Source organism: Sander vitreus, chromosome 12, assembly GCF_031162955.1.
Source record: "Sander vitreus isolate 19-12246 chromosome 12, sanVit1, whole genome shotgun sequence".
Taxonomy (NCBI): Eukaryota; Metazoa; Chordata; class Actinopteri; order Perciformes; family Percidae; genus Sander; species Sander vitreus.
The window spans coordinates 26,184,591-26,207,499 of NC_135866.1; the positions used below are offsets into that span (position 1 = coordinate 26,184,591).

Genomic DNA, 22,909 nt, shown 5'->3' on the forward strand with positions numbered 1-22,909 from the left:
TTTCATACTTAAATGTATAATATGCAGTATTTTATTAAATGTGTGTGTGACATCATGGCAAAATATGGTCTTTGGAACACATAGCCTACTGTAGCGGGAACTAGCATAGAGGCGGATTTGAGTACTTTGCCGGGTGTGTATGTATATGTCTGCAGACTCTGTCACTGCGATAGCATCGCAACCGTGCAAGATGCAGTCACAAAACTGTTCAGGTGTGTAGTTGAGAACAAAACGAAGGCCGAGTTCGAAGATGGGTGTAGTCTGGCAATGTGGCACCTTCCCTCGGAGATGTTTGTGTGTTATTTTGTGATTTATAACGTAGCCGCCGTGAAACAATCAGAAAATACTTTTTAATTCCATTGATTCACTCTTTATAGCTGACAATAATAATAATAATGCTTCTCTCTCTCTCAACGCTGTGTTACAGCAGACCAGAGACCTTGAACAGGGGTTCCGGGGCCCCTAGGGGGTGCTCAGAGTTACTGCAGGGGGCCACCAAATTATTGTTAATTTGGTGGTTAAGTTTTTTCAAAAATGAAAATGTCTTAACATGAATCCAACATATTAGCAAATATAAATCAGCCTATTTGTGAGAAAAAACAAACATTGATAGGCTAACTGGCCTACGGGTAAGATAGCTATCCACAGATACATTTAATCTTAAGGATTCACTGTGCCACATGTATGTTTAACATTGAAACATGATTTATAAAATTATGCCAACAATTATTTAATAGCTTTTTCTGTACACTATAAAATATATGTAGTGGGGGGGGGGGGTCCCTGATCAGTCTCTCTTTCAGTTAAGGGGTCCTTGCTTTAAAAAACGTTGAAGACCCCTGCAGTAGGCGATACCTATTACATACTATACTTTTAACAAAACCTTATTTACATTTGCAAATCTTATAAAACATATATTAATATATATTTTTTATATTTACGCTCCATAAAAGGACACTTTTACAAATAGCCTGCTTATTTGCAGCTTGCGTTGTTTTCAGCCTCAGTAGCTGCAGGGCTCTAGGGAGGGCAGTGTCAGTCGGCTGGCCCAGGATAAAACATATTGACCGACAACCGCTGGCTGTATGGTTATGTGCCATCATCAGGTCAAAATCTTCATTTGTCCAAAACGTTGGTTTACCAAATACCTGTGAAACTATGACAGCAACAACTATTAACATGCTACAGTAAGATGGTAAACATACACATTATCTGCATAACGTTTTTATAAGCAAAACATTCATCTAACACTGGAAAAATATATTGTTCATGATTCCCTTAAATAAAGATCAGCTTTTATTTTGTTTGGTTGTTTTTTTTTAATGGAGTTATCTGACTTTCCATCCTCCAACCCAGAGAGAAAGAGGGAAAAAACAAAACAACAGAAAATTAAAAATACAAGTTATTAAATACATTTTTGAGGAACACTCCAAGCTACAAAACACAAACTTTTTGAACTCAAAAAGAGAAAAAAACAGGTTCCAAATTGTAGACAGTCTTTTTTTTTTTTTTTAGTTACAAATTAAAACAGGAAAAAGCATAGTCTTCACATAAACATCTTTTTTAACTTTTGATTCTGGTGGTTGTGAGGTTTTCCTCTGAGGGTGAGTGTGTCTGAGAAGTACACCGAGCCCAATCCGTTGCAGGAAATAGACCAAGCCGGTCGCGCTGTACTTCCTTTGACCCTAGGGAATAAAAACTTTATAGACTATGTGCGAGAGCTGCATCTGTTTGTCCATGAAGTGTCTTTATGATGAGCTCGAGAAAGTGTGCAGTGTGTTTGTATGTATGTGTGTGTGTGTGTGTGTGTGTGTGTTTTGTGTGCATGTGTGGTCTGACAGTCTCATTGCTTCCCGTCCTTTTGTTGTCCTCTCTTCTGTATCTCCTCAGAAATACACTTCTCTGTCCTCTGAACCAGTCAGTAAGGAAGAAAAAAATAAAATAAAACACAAATAGAGAACTAGCCAGTCTGCCAGTAAAAAGTCAGCTTGTCTTTCACAGTCTGTCAACTGTTTGCGGCCACTGTTTCGCAGTCTGTGTTGATCCAGTTTCAGTTCAGTTTGTGACCATAAATACATGAAGACTTCACCGTTGGCGCAGCTAGTCCACAATTAAAGCTGTGAGGTGGAACAGCAAACGCGTTACTGTCTGTCAGGTCATTCCAGAGCGGTAGAAACCAGTAGATCAGCTTAGCAAACATATTGTGCTGCCCAGTCGCCCAGCCAGTCCAGCCGACCCAAGGTAAACTACAGGACCTCGGACAGCAGAGAAGGAGGGTCAGAGGGGGACTGAGGGAGGAATAAAGGGAGGGCTATATGAAGAGGGCTAGAGAAAGAGAGAGAGAGAAAACACAGAGACCGGGGTTTCTCTCTCGTCTCTCGTTTTCATTTGTGTCTCTGGAGCGCTTTCCTCTTCCTCCTCTTGAAGAAACAGCAGCACCTGCAACACACAAACCATCATCAACAGACTTCAAATGCAGCTTTTTCTCTTTCAAATATTCTTTCATTTATTATGATTAATACGTCCTTTAAAGTGCTGATATTATTCTTTCTGGCTGTTTCCCTTTCCTTTATTGTGTTATATATCTTTTTTGTGCTTGTTATAGGTTTACAAAGTGAAAAAGCCCAAAGTCCACCCCAAAGGGACTTACCATCTCCAACAGAAAACACTGTTCACAAACTGCTCCAAACAGCTCTGTTGTAGTCCAGCCTTTACTTCAGCAACAAATATTTTATGTTATAAAATCTGAACCCAATTTTTTTAGTGGCTTTAATGACTCTAAAATTACTTTTTCTGTCTTTGTTTTTAGTATTTTGTCTTTCTCTGACGCTATTAGGAGGGCTGGTGGATATTAGTAGAGGAGTGGATGTGAATGAATAGATTTTAGGAGCCATATATACATGGCGTTAGGAAGGAATAAGGAATATGTCACCTATAACAATGTACTAAGTGATTTGAGTTCTTTGTCTTTTTGTTCAAACTTTTATGTAAATACATACAAAGTAGAAGATTATACAATTCTCTTCTATGTAAAAACTGATTTAAATCTCAAGTAGTATTCCAGGAATGCCACGATCTATGATTGTCACAAGGAGGATACAACATTGGTTTTGTCTGCTTATTTACAGTAATCTAAAATGGCCATGGATCACCTGACATGACTAAGCAGAAAATGATGACTGTCAGCATCTTGTTAGTGCAAAGGTACGTTTCCTGAAGCACTGCTTTTTAGAGTAAAATCTTTACAGTAAGAAAAAATTACTAAGCCACAGGAAGTCTTGGTGACAGTCAAAGGAGCAGTGTTAATTTAGGCAGCCATTTTAGATTAGTCTTTAGACGAAAATGCTTATGTTTTAGTCACATTTTAGTCATTTTTATTCTTCATAGTTTTAGTCGATGACAACTCAAAACACTTTGGTCCCGTTTTAGTCGATGAAAAGTCATTACAGTGAAATCAACTTTATGTCAAAATGTTTTCTCTCTAAATTTTGTCAGCTATTTATTCCTGTGTCAAATGTCCTATATTGAACATTTCAGTTAATATAGTCTCGCCAAACACTCAACTGTCCTGCTGTTATTACAGACATGTGAACTACTACAGAGTTGCCTCGTTAATGGACTTATGGCGGTGCACTGCTGCAGAATGAAACGCTGATGTATGAAACTGTTTACATGTTCTGTTGTATTTTGTCTTGTCTGTTGTTGTTAGTGTTTGTCTTGTCTCTCAAACTATGAGGGTGTTGCATGTTTTACTTTTTATGTATCTGCCAATAGATGAAAACTAGCTATGGTGCTAACTCTAGCATATTTACATTGTGTACTTGTACTGATGTCCATTAATATGCACTGTCCCTATCTAAATAAACAATTAAATAATACAAAAAATAACTGCCAAAAAAAATAAAACTGCCAATCAGAATAATTTACTTATTAATCGAAGGTGCTAGAGAGCAGGTCCAGATCATTCTAGCCCACATTAAGCATTTTATTAGCCACCCGAACTCGACTGAGGACTATAGCCTACTCAAGTGCTGACACAGCGCTGTGGAGATAGGGTTGGCAATGTGTAGGGTTGGGTACCGAGACCCAGTGCTAATACCGCCCCGTGCCTTAACGACCGAAATAGCAACGCAGATTTCAGTGCCTCATTTCGGTGCCACTTAAATACCTTTTGCACTTCTCTCTGATGCTCCGAAACGGACGTTGGAGGCAACCGAAACATTGCCGCATGTGACGCTAGTTAACACTACACTTGGCAGCATGTAACGTTAGCCTACCGCTAGGTAGCAGCTGGATTAAACAGGGTTAAAATGCTGACAGCTAAACTGTGTAAAAGTTTGACTGTATTTCACTGTAGAGGATTCTAACACCGGGACGTGTGCCGCTGTCGGAAAAACAACACAGACGTTGCGTTCACTTGAAACTCGCCTTGCCAACCTCGTGCTGCATTCAAAGTTATTGTAAAATACCCTTTTCCCATCCAGTGGTTGTTTTGTCGTTTAACAGGAATTTACTGGTGAAATAAGTTATTGTTATAAGTTATTATTACATTTTTAATAAATCATTTAATTTTGACCCTGTGGCATTAGCAATAAATAAGCTGTTCTTTAATGTCGCCAACTGTTGTTTTGTGCTCCTTTTAATAAAAAAAAAAAATATATATATATATATATATATATATATATTTTAAAATCTTTTTAAAAGTATCAGTTCAGGCACCGGCACCGTTTTAAAAGTATTGTTTTAGCACCGGAATTGGACAAACTCCAAACGATACCCAACCCTAGCAATGTGAGACACTAAGGTGTGTGTTTGAGAGAGAGAGAAAATTATATTTGATATGGTTAATTTTTTCTTGTATTCCTTAAAAGTAGCTTTACAGTCTTAATTTAATTTATAGTGTTACGCAGAAAAGTTAGGCCTAAACTGCACCCCTGAGTTATTACTGACAAACGTAATTGTATGTCTGGCGCCCAATATCACCTTAAGTCAGGCCTTCATTATGCTACAATCCATATATTCTACTTTAACTTGTGTGTGTCCTTACTTGGTATCATCAGCCACTTCCACCTCTGCATTGGCTGTGATTGGTGCGTTGGAGTGTCCTGCAGTGGGGTCGTCTGTATTCAGCTCCCCATTGGTTGAACTCATCACCTGGAGGTGAGAAATGGAAGACAGAGGGATGAGTTACAGGTGTGGCAACGTCCAACCTTGTTGGGACAAAATTAAAAAGACTTGCATCACGTCGACACTAAGGCAGATAAATCTGAAAATGCTGGTTATGTGCGAAAACAACATGCTTCCACACTTTTTCAACACTGACACACCAAAACAACAGAAAAGCAGATAAAAGCCACCTTTTTCTTCTTCCTTTCACTTGGCACAAATGTGCCTAAAGCCCCTGACACACCAACCCAACGGCCGACCGTTGGCAGAAAAGGCAGTTGGACTGATCATTCGGCTCCCCGAGGTCCGAAAAGTGCCTCAGAACACACCGAAGCGACGCCGACTTGAGCGCGCGTTCTGCGCGTGCACAAGACATAATACGTCTCCATAACAGCAGGCGGCGCTAATCCGTGTTGTCGCCCAAAAAATGAAAACCAGCAGCTGATTGGACGAACGCGTCACGCGGGTCTGGCTGTTCCCGGATTTTTCAACTGGGGATAATGGCGGCTCGTTCAGAATACGATCTCATATTTTACGAAGATAGTTCACCAAAATGTGTTTCTGAAAACACTTTAAAGAGCCCATATTATGCTCATTTTCAGGTTCATAATTGTATTTTAAGGTTGTACCAGAATAGATTTACATGGTTTAATTTTCAACTAACCGCAACCGTTAGCTCGTAGCGTTAGCATGCTAACACTACGAGCTAACGGTTGCGGTTAGCCAGCTCGTTTCGGCTTGTGACGTCACAGCCGTGCCGATTTTGAACAGCTCACCCGGAGACTGAAGGCAGGACACATTCAGAAACCGTATCTCACTCAGAACTTTTTTCAAAGTTTGTGTGTGGAAGCACCAGAGACACAAAAGAACACCCCAAATCCCAGAAAAAGTGTTTTTTTCATAATATGGGCACTTTAAGCGAGAAATAGACCATACAGTTGCTGAATCTGTTTAAAAGATTTTCGTCAGATAATTTCGTCAAAATCATTCATTTGTCATTTCCGGGTTAGACTCCACCAATCAGATTGGTCATTGAGTCCGACTGCCCGCCCTCCGACCCACCAAGTCAGGTCGGCCAAAATGAAGGCTGACAGCTCCTCCAACGGACGACGGCACGGAACACACCGAACAGACTCGAGTCACCGACCTCGCCAGACTATCCGACGGCCGATTATCGGGTTGGTGTGTCAGGGCCATTATAGAAAAACAGCAGAGTGACAAACAGATCCCAGTTTCTCAGTGTCTTAGCTAGTTAAACGCCCATCTGTGTCCTGCTCTCCATCCTCACAAAGGACAAGATTGTTTTCAAATGTAACCAGCTTAACGTGGACGTGATCTTTAAAGTTAAGAGCTGTGACCTCCAGGGAAGCTTCACACCTCCAGAGATACAGGCATTGCCAACATTCAGTTTGCTGCCATGCAAAACAGCAGCACCTCTGCTTAATGATGCGGTACAGTTTAAAGGACGCATTATGCCAACAACATTGCATTACTACTACCTGCACAATACTACCTTACAATGCCCCGATGTTCTGGCATATGATGAGCCTCATTGTAGGTGGTGGTGACGCATTAACGGTCAAATCAGATATCCGTGTGTACGTGTATCACACACTTATCATTTTAAACAAGAAGTCCTGGTGTTTGTCCCCCCACACTTCTTCTTTTTGTATTCCTGTTTCATTTCCCTGTCGGCTGCACTCATATGAAACAGTGCTGTACAGTTCAAATGAACTTAGAATACTAAGAAAAATCAAACACATTCACACACTTCTACCAAATTATATTCCTCTGCAGCTGGAGCGTTTCCAAAATAAAGGTGGCATAATTAATGTGGCTGGAGGTGCTCTCCATACTCGGGCCTCACCTGTCGTGGTTGGTAATGGCAATACATTTGCTGGACGCAAACAATGATGAGGGACCATATATGAAGCATGATGCTACTTCTGGCAAAGAAAGCCTTCCCTTCAAGGGCAACAGCTGTGTGATTTTGCCTAGTGTATGTCAGCTAACACAAGAAACCTACTAGTGCCTCAGAATGCTTTAAATCTTAATATGTTTGATGTGGATTATGTCACAATAAACATAAACTTTGCAACGCCACATTTACCTCTGCACTGTGGTTTGATCTAGGGCTGTACAATTAATCGAATTTTAATCACGATCACGGCTTCCCACGATCAAATTCACGTGACTGAGCGATATTTAAAATGCTTCATTCCGTTCATAGAACGCTCTGTGTCAAGTTTTTTTTCTTCCAAAGCTCCGTAAACCACTCTCTGATCACGTGCCTCCATGAGCCAATCAGAGTTGTTCCCTGCACCGCGCAGCTTAGTTTCGATGTAGACAGTCACAGAGGACAGAGTAACGTGAGGAAAATTCCACAACAGATAGCAGTCGGTCATAAGTCGTCGCGAGGTTTACCAGTTTACCAGTAAACGCAACATTTTGTCCCGTCTGTGTTGTTTTTCAGACAACAGCAGTGACCAGTGCTAGTTTGAGTCTTTTAGCTCATATCTTTAGCGTCAGACTGTTGTACATCCCGCTGTTGGAATCCTCTACAGTGAAATACAGTCACACTACACCGTTTAGCTGTCAGCATTTTAGCCGTGTTTAATCCAGTTACTACTGTAGCTAACTAACCTATTGGAACCAGATTTTTAACGCCGTTAACGTGAACAGAAAATTGCATTGCCTGTATCTTTTCACGGCAAACGCGCATGTTTGGAAAGCGATCGCACAACAGCTGAAATGGCATACTCCTTCATAGTATCCTTCATCAAAGGAGGAATGTAGCACAATATGGATGTGAAAGCAGTTATAATTTCCTATGTGACAATAAAATTAGTTTGAGTTAAAATCAACAAATAATCGTGATAATTAATCGTGATCAATATATTGATCAAAATAATCGTGATTATCATTTTGGCCATAATCGTGCAGCCCTAGTTTGATCACATGTCATGCCAAGTCACTACATGTTGCTCTAGTGACCACTAGTTGAAAACCACACAATTACATAAGAGCAATGCCAGGTCTTGAACTACATTTGGAGACCTGGGTCTATAGTGTGCATGGTGCAACCCTGTATTTACCAGAATCAAACTTTTTTTACCACCAAAGTCCTATGTGTCACACACAGTTTATTTATAAAATGGGTATTCAAAACTCATATCCAACTCTTATCTCAACAATAACAACTAACTTAACTTCTGCACATTTTCTATTGTTTATTCTAGTAGTTGCTGCAAACACAGTATGAAACCCAGCCTCTTACAAAAAGCAGCCTACAGCATGTGTTCCCTACACTCTCTGTCAACAGAGAAGCCAGGCCACAACCTTCTGTCCCCTTGCAGAAAGTCTCCATTATTTTAATGTGGAAAAGGGGGTGGTAGTAAAATACTGTCTAACATTGCCTTAAATATGCTGTGCAAACCTAACATGGCTACATTAAGGTTTTAATTTAGAATTTATATCACAATAGTCCCTTGTGAGGGAGTTATTGAGGTTGTGAGGAAACAGACTTGAGGTCAGCCCTGCTGCAGAGACGGAAAGGGTCATGCAGGCAGACAAACAAGTAGGCAGACAGACAAGAAGCCAGCAGAGCTATCCCTTCCTCTCAGTACCTGGACGGACCCGCCCAGCCTATCAGCAGTGAGGTGGGAGCCCAGCAGCTCTCGATTGGTCACTGGAGTGGGCTGCGACTCACTGCCTTTCCCCTCTGGAGACTAGAGGAGACAGGAAGCCGATCGCAGGAGTAACGGGAAGGGGGGGCGGGAGGGAGGGGGAAGGGGAAGAGGCGGTGGTGGAGAAGGGAAAAGGTGAAGAGTACAGTTTAGATGGAAGAGGATGCTCGAATGGAAAGAGGAAGAGACAGGGTGGAAATGAGAGCAAGAAGAAGGAAAAGCAGGGAGGCGAGGGAGAAATGGGAAGATGAGCAGATGGAAAAGAGGAGTGGCGGGGTGAGGAGCAGTAAGGTGAGGAGAGAAAAGAATGAGGAAAGAGTAAAAAAGGAAAGAGAAAAGAAATAGTGAGTTCAGAGTCAGTATTTGGTGGAGGAGCAACAGGAGGGTGAGCACTCAAGTGTGCAGTACATTGAGAGTGCACAGGAGACCCCCCCCCCCCCGTGCAAATGGGGAAGGAGGTGATCTATTTTCTGTGTTGCCTAAATCTCACCTGCCTCAAACCTGTTTCTTTTGGGATTAAGATCCAAATAGGCCCACAGTGCAACCTAACTACTGGCGCCTTTAAATCTGGACTGTGCATTTGCGTTTGTGAATGTAAAAAAAATGTGTAATCAGTGCAAACCGCTCACCATAAAAACACCCTGTTTTACAGAGGTATTTATGTTGCCTATCAGGAGGCATCGTCTACAGTAATATACAGTACGTGCGCAGAAAATACCACAGATTGCATGAAAAACTGTAACACAATTGCCTGCAGCCCTGCTCCACAAAATGGACAGTGATACGCTGATGTGGCTTTTCTTAGTATACAGTAAATCTGCGTGCTCACAGGTGGGTAAATGCCATTTACTGACTACAATGTGCTCAGTGACGATTCAGATACTGTGAAAATGGAATCCACTATGACTGCTGTGGATCCAGTCTGACTACAGCTACAATGCTCCCCAAAGAAGCAAACAAACTTTTTACAGCTACCTGTTGACCCTAGAAGGGGCAACCAACACTCAGGGACGAATTCACAAAAGGATTATGCAGCGTTTGCAGCCGCTAAACCTGCACAGAAAAGACAAAAAGAAGCCGTGTAACTCTCACAGCACCCTCAAAGGTTGCGCCCCTAAGATTGCTACCAATCAAAAAGCATCTTGGTGCTCCGGTGCTATTTGCATGTATTTAAATTAGATAATATGAAGACATTTGGTGCAAAATTGGCCCCTTTCTATATAAACATTCCAATTCACAAAGAGCAGTGCTAAAAGCCTCACACAGTTACAGTGAAATCATTAGCATCTTCTTAGCAGACTTGGTGGTAATATGACTGACTGAGGGACTTGATAGTTGCTGTGGCGTAGGCTTGTGCCATTTGAATGATGATGCCATCTATGTCCTGGGGCTGGCCGCATAATGCATGCTTTATACATTTAAGTCAACTTTAGGTTTATCTAAGGTCAGAGGATGAATTAGTTCTGATGATCTACGAGGACCGTATAGTGTCACCTGGTGAGGATGATGATTGAGAAGAGTCCATTCAACTGTTAGGAGAAGATACGGTGTACACGGTCCCTTTGTGCAAAGTTCAGAGGCCTGAGGGCCTAATGGAGTGACGGACAAACTCTAAGAATTGATGACGTGGCCTGGACAAAGTCACCGAGAACAAAGAATGTAGACGCTGATGAACACTAATTTCCTAAGGTTCGCCTAGTGATTTAGTGACCCTTTTAAAGACTCAATTTGTGAATTTGTGAACTCCAAAGATATGATTCGCTGATTCTACCTGGACTACACAGTGGTCCGCAATTATTAATCGTTCATTGTTGTACGTATTCAGTCATTATTCCTTAGCTATCATTTATTAGTCATTTGTTTGTTTGTTTGTTTAGTCTGCAGTTCAATAAATCTTCAAATACAGTTATTTATTTGTCTCTGATAGCTGAAGTTAAGTGCCATGCCTCTTCTTTATCTGCGATATTAATGTATGTGTTTATGATGCAGCATTTTGAGTTATTAGTTATTGTCATATTTGGCGCCAAGGCAACATTAATACTCTGCTGCATGGATAAATGCAAATCAGATGCAAAAAAGGAACAATTACACTTAGTTGCCAAACTTTATTGCTGTGTTTGTGTTTCAATCTTTTGTGAATCGGACCTTGAAACAGATAGCGGTTCATCATGCGCAATTCATCAGCAGCCGCAATCCAGTCTTTGTGAATTCGCCCCTCAGTGTTCAAGCTTTTCTGTTGATCAATGTCAAAACACATCTACTGTCCACTGTGACTCTAGTAAAACATGAAAATGTCCAACCAATACTTTACATATAATATCACTTTACCATTACCTATCGAGGTGGTACAAAAAAACATGAAACCTAACAATGAGGACTTTGTTCTAGTCTGTTAACATTTGGTGTTAAAACCCTCAATTTGGATTGCTCTAGCACTACTTTCTGCTTTCTTTAGTAGTGATTATTTTGTGTTGACTGACAAAGAAACCTGGCAAGTTAATAACCCTGTGACACAGCCAACCAACTTTTTTCAAGTGGAGCAAACAAGAATGTGACAAATGCTGAGGGAGTAGTACTGTAAATGAGAGGCAAGGCTGCTTCATCTGGCCAGCTGTGTGTGTGTGTGTTTGTGCGAGCGTGCATTCGTGCGTTAAAGAGTGGATTTGTGGCTCATGCACAGTGAGAAAAATGACTTTTTTTTACTAGACTGGCAAATACATAGTTTTTAAGATGGTATTGACAGTTTGACAGATCTTTGGCGACTCTACTAAAATCTTATGAATGATCATGTTGCATATTTGCTGAGAATGAGTGTGTGTGTACCTGGTTTTTGGTCTGTGGTGCTTTCTCTCGGTTGCTCGCTGGAAGTGGAGTCTCACTGGCCACTGGACCAATAGGAGTGGGCTAAACACACACAAAGTGGGGTCAACATGGGATCAGAGTAAGGAAATACACATTGGCTTACATGACATTTCTTTATGTGGACTTTATATCCTATTATTGATCTTATGAGTAACATTGTTGGGGGGTACACTTGAAGCCCTGTACAATTAACCATGTTGTCAATAAAAACGAATTACATTAAATGGAGAAGTGTGAGAGTGATACCGCTGAATGTTGCAGCATTGTGTATCACTCAAAATGTAACACCTCACCGCTGAACTGAAAGCTCACATTATTTGTACTTGATACTTGACAATGATTTCTGCTGACCTCACTCAAAGTGAGTCTATTCAGATTACAGTTTACAAAGAAGCTTAAACAGAGAGGAGGATGTGTCTTTGACTTTCTGGAGATAAGAGAATGATTCGCTTGACTACTTTATCAGTTCCTGGTTACACAGTAGATCAGCTATATGATTATGTATCACTGTTGAACTGACCTCTGACCATTAACCCTGCTCTAAACTAAGCTTCAAGTTCAGTCTGTGTGTGTGTGTGTGTGTGTGTGTGTGTGTGTGTGCGCACAGGAGAAAACACCCCTCCACACTAACCAGTGGCTTTCCAGTCCAGTCATACTGGTAGTCAAAGATGTATCCGTTTCTGTCAAAGAGGTCGGTAAAGAGTTTCCTCAGATAGTCGTAATCAGGCTTCTCAAAGAAGTCCAGCCGACGCACGTACCGCAGGTAGGTGGCCATCTCTTCTGTTACATACACACAGGCACACATACCGAACCCACAAATGCAAAGATTCATGCACACAGACACACACGAGATTTGATCAACATATGCTAACCTGGTCATATACAGTATGTCACAGCTGCACAGAAACACAGATTTTTTTTTGTAGAGGTGTATGTATACAAACCTGGAAAGTTTTCACAGAGGACCTCTATTGGGGTGTCTCTCTTTGTGTCGCCTATCTTCTGATAACGTTCTTTCAGAGTGTCAGCCTAATGAAGACAGAGACATGGAGGAATATATTAATAGGAGGTAAAGGATGGATGCAAGGCCTCTGAAGACAGAGGTGATGAAAGGAAAAAAACATGATTGGACTGATGGCTGGTTGACTGCCTCCTCACCTTGAGTCCCTGCCAGGGTAGGCTACCTCGCAGGAAGTACATGAACATGTGGCCTAGAGCTTCCAGGTCATCCCGCCTGCTTTGCTCTGAAACACAGAACAACAAAGGCTTGAATTGCTCCTATTCGCAAGTTATCTAGTATGTTTTGATGCCTTGAGAAGCGAATCACTTGTGTCCCAAAGAAAACGAATAAGGGCGAACTTCGCGACACGCTACAGTACTTCAGTAGGTCGCCGCTGCTGCTGAGGCAAACAAAGCTCAATGGACAAGCTAACGTTACTGTAGCTCAGCAAAACAGCAACGATTGAAGTAACAACAACTGAAAATATTTGGCATTTCAAACATGTGGTCATGAGGCATGATATAAGTCAGGATAAGATGGGTGGTGATGGAGAAGTGGATATGACACCATGCCTTTGGTGTGGGAGATCTGGGTTCAATTCCTACTGCGGTACATCAACCAATGTGTCCCTGAGCAAGACACTTTACCCCTAGTTGCATATATGTAGCAGTTGTAAGTCGCTTTGGATAAAAGCATCAGCTAAATGACATGTAATGTAAAGATCAAATTAAACAACAAAGCACCGTATTGTACAAAGTAGCACGAGGGAGCAGCTTACCTTTCCCCAGATGTGTATTGATGCTCATATATCTAGCAGTTCCAGTCAGACTCTTGTGTTCTCTGTATGGGATGTGTTTTTTGGTCTCTGGGTCTATGTATTCTTTCGCTAGGCCAAAGTCTATGATGTGGATGGTGTGTTGCCGTTTGGAGCCGGGTCGACCCACCAAGAAGTTCTCAGGCTTCACATCTCGATAGATCAGGCTTCTGGTGTGGACAAACTCCATACGGGTTATCTAAGGCAAAGGACAGAGCAAAAAAGGCAGAGCTAAGTAAGGTAGTGTTTTAGAGATAAAACTTTTTATGTTTGTCTTACCAGTTGTATGGCTATCATGAGTACAGTCTTTAGAGAGAAGGTTCGGTCACAGAGGTCAAACAGATCTTCTAAGCTGGGTCCAAGCAGCTCCAGAACCATAGCATTGTATTTACCACATGGTCCAAAGTAAAACACCTGTGGTACACCCTCTGGATGAACAGATAAAGATAGGGCAGTCAGAACAGGAGTTGGACACAGGCACATTTATGTATAAACACCATAGATTGATTAGTGATACTGGTGTGACAAGGTGCCTGCCCAGAGCCCAAAGGATACTAAAAGGCAATACCCACCCCAGCAACAGCCTGCTCACCCTGCTGCTGTCTGGCAAGCAATACCAATTATTTTTCGACAAAGGCAAAAACCACCTCAAGCGAGCATAAAAACATTGCAACAATGCCGTTTCCATTCAGCTTTTCTAATGCGATACTTTAAAATATGCATCAAAATAGTTTAATGGAAACAATACTATAGACTGTATAAAACATGGACATACCCTCCGTGACATCACCCACAGGTATCTGAAGAGCCATTGTAAATCCATTGTAAAGCCGTTGTAAAGCAAGTGGCCATAGCCATCTTGGCAGTGCCTGACTCCGCCTGCTCCTGGCTAATCCAAAAATGGGCAAAAAGGTGGCGCGCGGGTGGGGCTGAGGTGGGCCAAATGAAGCCTACAGTCTATACTCGCCTTCTGTGCATCACCTGAAGTGCCACATCCTTAATAACTTTAAGCCTGAATATAATTTAACTTGAGGAACTGCAGTTTTTAGCACTTCTGCCTTGGCTTCAGTTTTCAGCCCCGTAGGTTGCCGCTTGTTCTGAAACTGAAAGTGTGAAGATATGTCTGGAAACACAGTTGTAAAACATGGCTGCCTACACCCTTCCCAGGTCAAAGGTCGAGTTCGCAGTGACAAGAACGGCAGTGCATCAGAAAAAATGGACATTCCAAATTGGGCAAAAATAGGGAACAATCTGCAGAATAAACAGGGAATATGGCACTTCTCTCTGAGAATTTTTGCTAACAAACATCACTTTTGCTAGTTGGCATTATTGTTTATGCTACACGCAGCTAGCTTCATTATAAAGGTTGGTTACATGCAAACCCTTCCATTGGAACTCGACTCATTCTTACAGTAGAAAACCTGATGAAAGAGACAGTGGTTCTCACCTGAACTTCCCAGCTGTTTGTAGAAGCGATATTCTAGGTGGAGCTGTGGAGCCCGCGACTTGATAGGCTCCTACAAAGGAGGATTATGTTTGAGTTAGAATAATTATTTGTCACAAAGTAGATGTAGTCAAATTCATAAAATACAATTCATTATACCAATTTCTGCACACACAAACACTGCCATATTCGGGCAATCAAATCCACATTTTGTTCCAGGTATATATTAGTCTAAGTACATGTCAATAAGCTTTCAGTCGCCTTCAAGTAGGGCTGACGAGATATGGAGAAAATCAAATATCCCGATATTTTTTACCAAATACCTCGATATCGATACTGCAACGATATTGTAGTGTTGACTATTGGTGCTTTCACAAAATATTTACACAATGAGATTTTTGATAAATAATCATCAGTAATGTGGATATAATGACTAAGTGGGTAAAGGTAAATAATAGAACCATTACAACTGTCTGGTAACTTCAGAAAATGACATCACTGTAATGCAGCCTTTAAAACCAGGAAAAGACAACACTTATGCCATATTACGATATCCAAAATCTAAGACGATATCTAGTCTCATATCACGTTATCGATATAATATCAATATATTGCCCAGCTCTACTTTCAAGTGTAAATTATTTTATTCTGAAATATTGATTAGTATCATACACAAATTAGTGTGCTGCCACTTATACTATATATATATAGAAATTCTTTTTTACCAGTTTGATAGCCACGTATTCATTGGTGTACAGATTCTTTCCAAGTCGTAGCTCTCCAAAGTTCCCGCAGCCGATCTTCTTACCGACCCGGAAGTTTGGTCCAACCATCAGAACCCCGGAGTTGGAGCTGGCACCCCGGCCACCGTGCCCAGATCGACCCCCTGTCTTCCCAGGCATTCTCTTCCCCTCCTCTGTCTCCGCCTTCCCTCCACCTCCACCACCTCCCCCACCACCTCCCCCTCCTACTCCTCGCTTGTCAAAGTCCATCAGTTTGTGGTAGCCTGGCCTCTCCACGGTTAAGCCGATTCCATGCAACCAAAACAACTACCAAAACAACTGCCTATCGGCTGGACTGTCAGTTAGGGTGGACTACACTGGGCCAAAATGTGAATTAACTGGGCTTGGGGGGTTTGAATATAAAGAGGGCTGGGACTGAGCTGTGGTAACGTAAGCTGAATTGGGACAGATGTGAGATGAATTCAAAGGAAAGAAGTGAGTATCATAAAGGACTAGAGCTTAGTTAGGCAGAGCGAAAGAGTGCTTAGTCCTACAAAAAAAGTGATGAGGGCTGATGAGATTGAAAGAAAGCAAAAGCTGATGATCGTTGGGTGGGGTGGATAGATGACTAAATGAAAGAGAAATGAAAAGATGACAGGGTAAGGGGGCACCACTACCAACTAGTTTATACCCCCTTGTAGGGGCCAGAGATGGTGATGGAGGGGAAGAGGATAATGGCCTGATCAGTCACCATATGGGGTTAGCCATATGCTAACATGCTAAATGAAACCGGACAGCTATGCTAGCTTCAGGCTCAGACATACCAGTCCACCATGACAACAGCCTGCTGTCAGCAGCACAACACCCATGCACCCAACTCCAGTGCAGACTTAGACAGCAGGAACGTGTTAAGTTTATCAAAAACAGAGGTTCCCCTTTCTTACATCTGATATTCGAGTATGACTATATACTTTAGGCGTGTGATTTATTGCCATAGGTCTTAGTTAGTTGGTTTTAGAGCATGTGATCCTATAAATGCTGGACCTCTGTACTTGTCCACTGTCACACAGAGGCTGATAATCTGCCACACAACTGCTTGGTCCTATACCAGCTGAAGCTTTGGCCCCTGGGTGTGAGGAATGCCGTGTGCCAAAGTATTAACGTACCACCTGCAAGACATATATATATAAAAAAAGATTAGATTCAAATGATTTCAAAATAGCTGACCCATATTTCAATATTTAATGTATAGCACAGACATTTCAGACAACACACTGCCATCATTGTTGGGCTTACTGAAGCTTTTCATCTTATATGTAAAATGACAAATTCCTTCTTTAGCCTACAAACTCTTCCTTTAAAAAAATAATACTATAACAAATGATTTTAGAGGAAAATATGTTAGATGCCTGACCAATGACCTAGGTATTCTGGTGTTGTACAGCACCCCTGGGAGAGGAATCACATTTTACTTGAGGAAAGATCTTTTAATAGATTCAAACATATGCATTATAATAGTATTAACAATGATAAACCTTATTTATACAGCACCTTTTAAACTAATTTAAGAAGAGATTTAAAAGATGTTACTGATTCTGCAAGCCTCGGATTTTCACATTAGTATCACATTTTACTGTAAGTGCTTAAATGATGTAGGAATAGCTATGTCTAGATCCGATCATGTGTAGCAACCACAATAATACGCAAATAAATTGCAGAAATGCCAAAACCTAATTAGCAATTGAAGGATATTGGGTGGGTGGGAGAGCAGGGCAACAAGTTGTCACTCGGTAAACCGATTCCTTGATTTTGAAAATGTAACCAAATCATTTTTTTGAATTCATTAACATTTTGAAAATGTTTAAATGTTTTTATTTTAAAATCTATAACAGAAACCAACTGACAGCATTTGGCCTTCTAACAGAAAACCAGGCCATATCTTCGTCCAGGAGGACAGGGCATGTTCTCTAGTGTTTCTGATTTCCTCTACTAATAATAACTCATCCTGGCTTCTCCTTTTCCTTTCTTCTCCGTTTCCTCTGCAATCTATTTTTCTTCAACATCTATCCCTTCTCCTCCACTCAAGACCTTCCTTTCCCTTCCTGCAAGCTGCTAAATGGCAATGCATGCGTTTATATGTATTTATTTATTAGGCTCCAGCTATGCAGGAAGAAGATAAAGCATGTATATTCTTGTTTCATAAGTTGAACACAACTGCCCCTTATTATTAAGCTAATGTTAGAAGTCCCTCTAGTGGACCGAACGTGTAACAACAGCCACATGCTTGTAGTGGCATTGACAATGCATACGGCTGAGTAGTGTAGTACATATTATTTAACAGGCTGCAATTGAGCATTAAATATTTGAATATTAAAAAATTTGAATGGTATTATAGGGGAAGATTGACAGCTCTAGTGGGGGGTGTTCGGATAAAGGGAATTTTCACACCATCACATAGTTACTCTGCATCAGTAATATGGCTGTATTGAATGTTATTGAATAAATGGTGTCAATAAAAAAATTGGTCAAACCAATGTCACAGACTTCCTGCCACACTAACGTATGCAGGTTCTTTCTGGCATCGTCTGTGTTTTACTCCGGAGAACCCTCAGTCAACTTCAGAATAATAGTTCAGTGCCAAAGGGGCTCATGACCACTTCTTTACTCATGATAATAACACAGAGGACACAGAGAGAAGGATGACAGTGAGGAGGAGGAGGGCATGTCTGAGATAGTGGACACAATGCTAAGTATGTCAACTCACGCATCTCCTCTGATGTCATTAACAGCCCCTGTGAGGAAGGTCAACATGTGAACTCCAAACATCAGCAAAAGGACCCAATTCGTACATGTGGGGTTTCATTGTTTTTGCTGAATATTTTAGTCAATTCATCTTTTTTACTTTCACCTCGGAAAAAAAGGGCACTTCAAATTATAACCACTGTGGTATTACATACACCTATTGCAGTCTAGTCAGATATTGATGTTATGTTATGATTTCATCAAAGTCAGTTCAGTTGCTGAATGCATGTAAAAACAATTTAAAATAAAATAGGTTGATGCTGATACCATTCTATGAACACAGTGATTCAATTGAATTCTTTGCCTGAGAACTTGAATGTGTTGTTTATGTGGGAACCATGCTCAGATAAGTTTAACTAATGAACAGGTTTGAAGGACTTGCTGAAATCAGATTCAGTAATAACATTTAACTGCAATTTGCCCTGACTGAAGTTAGACAGACCTATGCCTGTAATTACACCTGCTGTAGCAGTTGTTTTTTTCCCCTCACACAGAGACTCACACGTCAGATTGAGCAACTCACAGCAAAAAGCTATGCTACTGTATAGGCCATATATGAGAGGGTTAGGCCTGCACAAAGTGAGAGGCAACATTACTCCCACACACTATCTTTGGCCTCAGCTAAAAGAAGAGTTTGCAACTCTTGCATGAATACAATCTAAAAGACTGAGGCCTTGGCTCAGACATTAGTTTGAGCTGGTTGTCTTTGGTAAAAATGTACATGCTTTACCAAAGCTGATCATTAAGCAATTTTCTCCTCCCCCCCTAGTGCCTGACATCTTTTAACAAACTCACCAGAAAAAAGTTTCCCCTTCTCTGCTATAACCTGCTTTTATCAAACCATGCAGTTTATTGGGAAATACTGTATGTTTTTAAATAGCTTGGCATCAAAACTAATTCCTTTTTAGGTAGGTAGGTACACACAAAATAACATTGCAAAGCCTTTAAACTTCTCTTAGACCCCAGTAATTTATCCCTGCATCCCTTTCTTCATAACAAGGGATTATGTCTTAACATATACTTTCAGGATATCTGCACACACAAAGTATGTAAATGTCCATCCATCCATCCATGCCATGTAAATGTAAGGCCTTTAATGATTTTTAGGAATCCTTAAACACCCTAACTTTACCGACAACTATAAATACATACAGTACACATATACTCTGGTAAGTGGTATACTGGCAAATATACGTCTATAAAATATGTAAAGCAGTATAGGTGTTGATTGACAATAGTATTTGTTAGGCACTGAAATCAAGACAACAATTTTGGAATCCAATACTGTGTCATTGTCAGCTATGTTTTGCACCCTCTCTTGTCTGGCAACATCAAGCTGAGCAGTGGAAGTTAAGTGGTTTACTACACCCACTAACCTGCATGCAGCTTCACACCCAATAGTATCCACTACACAGCATGCCACAGGCTACAATCCTGACCTCAATTACTAGGCAACTGGGACAACAGATTTGACAGTTTCTCCACAAAAAGAAAAATCTGACGCACAGAAACTGTTTCTTAGATATGCCAATTTAGACTGCCTGGAGCCTCTGCCATCAGCACCTAATACACCATTTGCTTGGTGTAGGAGTTGTGTTTTTATAGATAACAAAAAGAGAGTTTAATACAAAAGTAATCTACTGACGATGCAAACACATCAATAAAGGCTAATGGTGATTACATTCGCAGGAGGTGATATATATGCACTAAGAGGTTTAACATGCACTGTATTTACGATTAGCCTTAATTTTAGCTATACTTTGTATGCTTTTTGTTTATATAAAGTTAATTAAATCCATAAAATCAAATCATTAAATTCATTGAATCATAATGTACTGATTAAACCTTCATTTGTACAATTCCTGAGAGATTAACTAAAGAAAATAGCCCTTGGCTCCACATTGGTTATTATCACGTCCTTAACATTGCTGACCCAAATCAAAGAACTTTATTTTCAGTACAGTACAATGTATGACCATTCACAATTTACTCTATTTTCTATACTCCAACTGTGACTTAATTACTACTTTATTGTTGTCTCTACATCAGTTCACTGTGTCCTACATTAATTGTGGTTCGGTATGGAATTACAACATTTAAAATATATATCCCTATTGAAGGGTTTCCATTTGAGTATCAATGGCACCTTACAGTATAACTAGCTAATGAGTGCATGTAGTAGTGGTGGCCTCTGTTCATTTCAAGATATTCTCAGCAGGCATTACAAAGTTCTTGATAACATTTTAAGGGAAATACAATAAATCTAGCTGTAACGTTACCAACATGGCCTTGTCCCCACCACCCACACTCCAATGATGAACTAAGCTGCACCACCTCTTACTCATCTATTTAATGGTTTTAGGTAACGTTTCCTTAAAAGCAACCCCGAGAGACTGTAAAACACTGCTTTGTTCAAGATCGTCGCAAGCTGTCACCATATCAAAATTTTGAACAGAAAGCCATTAATGTTTGACCAAAAGAGATAGAGTTTGCTAACGTTAATGGAGCTAACGTTGGTTGATACGATTGCAGCAGATTTATACATTAGGGGAGCAACGACTTTTCAATCTGCTAACTATACACCTGCAATCGCCACCCGACGTTAGCTGGTAGCCTATTTTGGAAAATATAATGATGGTGTTATTATTGCAAGTCAAACTATCAGTCGATATAGCTAGGTAACGCAGGAAGTTAGGTTTAGGCCACAGTAGTTTGTGTGTGTTTGGCCTCGGTGTAGCTTGACAACGGTAGTTTCATTGAAACTAATTTGAAATAGCTAAGTAAAGAGAATGAAGTAACAAACGACACGAAGTAACGTTAATGTCAGAGAATAAAACAACGACTATTAGTAACGAGCAGCAGTGGATACGGTAAGTTAGCTAGCTTTTGAACCGTTTTAAGAACTCGCTACCCAGCTAGCGTTTACCAACGTTAGCCTCTGTGGTCGTAACAAGACGTAGCCGGATAGAAGCTAACGTTGGCTAACATGTTAGCTAGCCAGCTAACTAGCCAATGTTAGCTAACGCTGCATTTCTGCTCATACATAGAGTCATTCATAAAGATAGCTAGCTAATTTAACAAACTAATTTCTGCAAAGTTCAAAAAAGAAATTACGTACCTAAACAGGTTTTCTTTCTGTCGCTATCTAGCTAGCCTGGAATAAATTGTTCTTATTTTCTTCGTCTCGTTTTCCTGCCCATCTCTTTCTGTGGATGTTTGGCTAACCAGCTGAAAAGCCTCGCCAGTGACTATAACGCAATTTGCGTAGATGAATATAATTACGGCGTAGTAAGCGAAAGGGGCGAGCGTAAACTCATTTGAAGAATATCGACAGAAAAATCTGTGTGCGTGAATGTGAGTCTGTGTGAGTGTACGTGAGAGAGGGTCACGCACACTTTGATTTGTGGAGAAAAGTTGTTTTACTTTCACCAGCACTTGCTGAAATAACTATGAGTGTGTGTTGCCTATGTTTTTCAGACTTTGTGTGTTTCTAAATATCTGTATCCAATCTGGACAGCAGTATTGTTGTATCGGCTCTGTACTCCAGCACATTTAATTTGAAATTAAATAAAAATACAATATTTCATCATAGGTAGGCCTACCTAATATTTGGTTCTGAAACATTTACAGTTGAAGTCTGTCAGCCACAAACATCAAGCAGAGGGAAATCCTCCCTGCTGATGCTCTGCCAGGCCTGTACTGTAGACTTCTGTTCTCAGTTTGGTCTTCAGCAAGTATTTTCACAGTATGTCAACATGATTGTTTGTACAGGTACTTTGATAAAATGCATCTTTTCTTATAGTCCAGTCATTCTAAGCCAAAATGGGGGTCAACCTAGGACAAATTGCAACAGAAGCAAACTCAACTGATTTTGTATCCTCAATATGTCCTGAGTAAGGGAAAAAAAGCCCCGAAGAATCCCATTAGGGGAAAGTTTTGAAAAAGACCCAAATATAGCCTATTCATACGCCTATTCATTATTTTTCTCACGTGAATAGGGTAACATTTTTAACCTTTAGATATCACCATGAAAATTACTGAGTTGATTACTTACATTAAAGGTGCCCTGCCACACGTATTTTATTACTTTGTGGTAATGTCTGAAATTCTACCATGGACTAGACTTGTTACATTTTTTTGTGGAAAAAATGCCTTGGTTACCTTGTTTCAAGCCATTCTAGCGTGGTATAGAAAGCCTGCAGGAAGACTCAGCTCGATTTGTGCCAGTTCTCATTAATATTCAACGAGCTAAGCTGCTTAACTCTGATTGGCTAACAGCTAGCCAATGAGAGCCTGGCTATCAGCATCCTTTACCCAGCACAACTGGGCGAGCTCATGAATAGTAATGAGCTCAGGCAACACCACGTCAGACTGACCAGCTTTTGTAATTGGCCTTATTTCTCCGCTTATTTC

At 40.7% G+C, this 22,909-nt stretch overlaps 1 protein-coding gene across 4 annotated transcripts; it reads right to left on the reverse strand.

Annotated features, from left to right (window-relative positions):
* Positions 1–1,413: 1,413 nt before the first annotated feature.
* LOC144527051 (casein kinase I-like) lies at positions 1,414–21,751 on the reverse strand. Of its 4 annotated transcripts, none has more exons than XM_078264903.1 (12): positions 21,615–21,751; positions 15,698–16,863; positions 14,976–15,045; positions 13,808–13,956; positions 13,493–13,727; positions 12,873–12,958; positions 12,659–12,743; positions 12,346–12,491; positions 11,676–11,756; positions 8,793–8,894; positions 5,048–5,154; positions 1,414–2,439 (listed from the first exon to the last, which is right to left on the reverse strand). In XM_078264903.1, exons 2-12 carry the CDS (start codon positions 15,962–15,964, stop codon positions 2,385–2,387), a joined length of 1,383 nt encoding a protein of 460 aa, XP_078121029.1. In that variant the 5' UTR covers positions 15,965–16,863; positions 21,615–21,751; the 3' UTR covers positions 1,414–2,384. The 4 variants fall into 4 exon arrangements, with proteins under 4 accessions (XP_078121029.1, XP_078121028.1, XP_078121031.1 ...); XM_078264902.1 differs by having other exon boundaries at positions 12,346–12,494; XM_078264905.1 differs by lacking the exon at positions 8,793–8,894.
* Between the last annotated feature and the right edge of the window lie 1,158 nt (positions 21,752–22,909).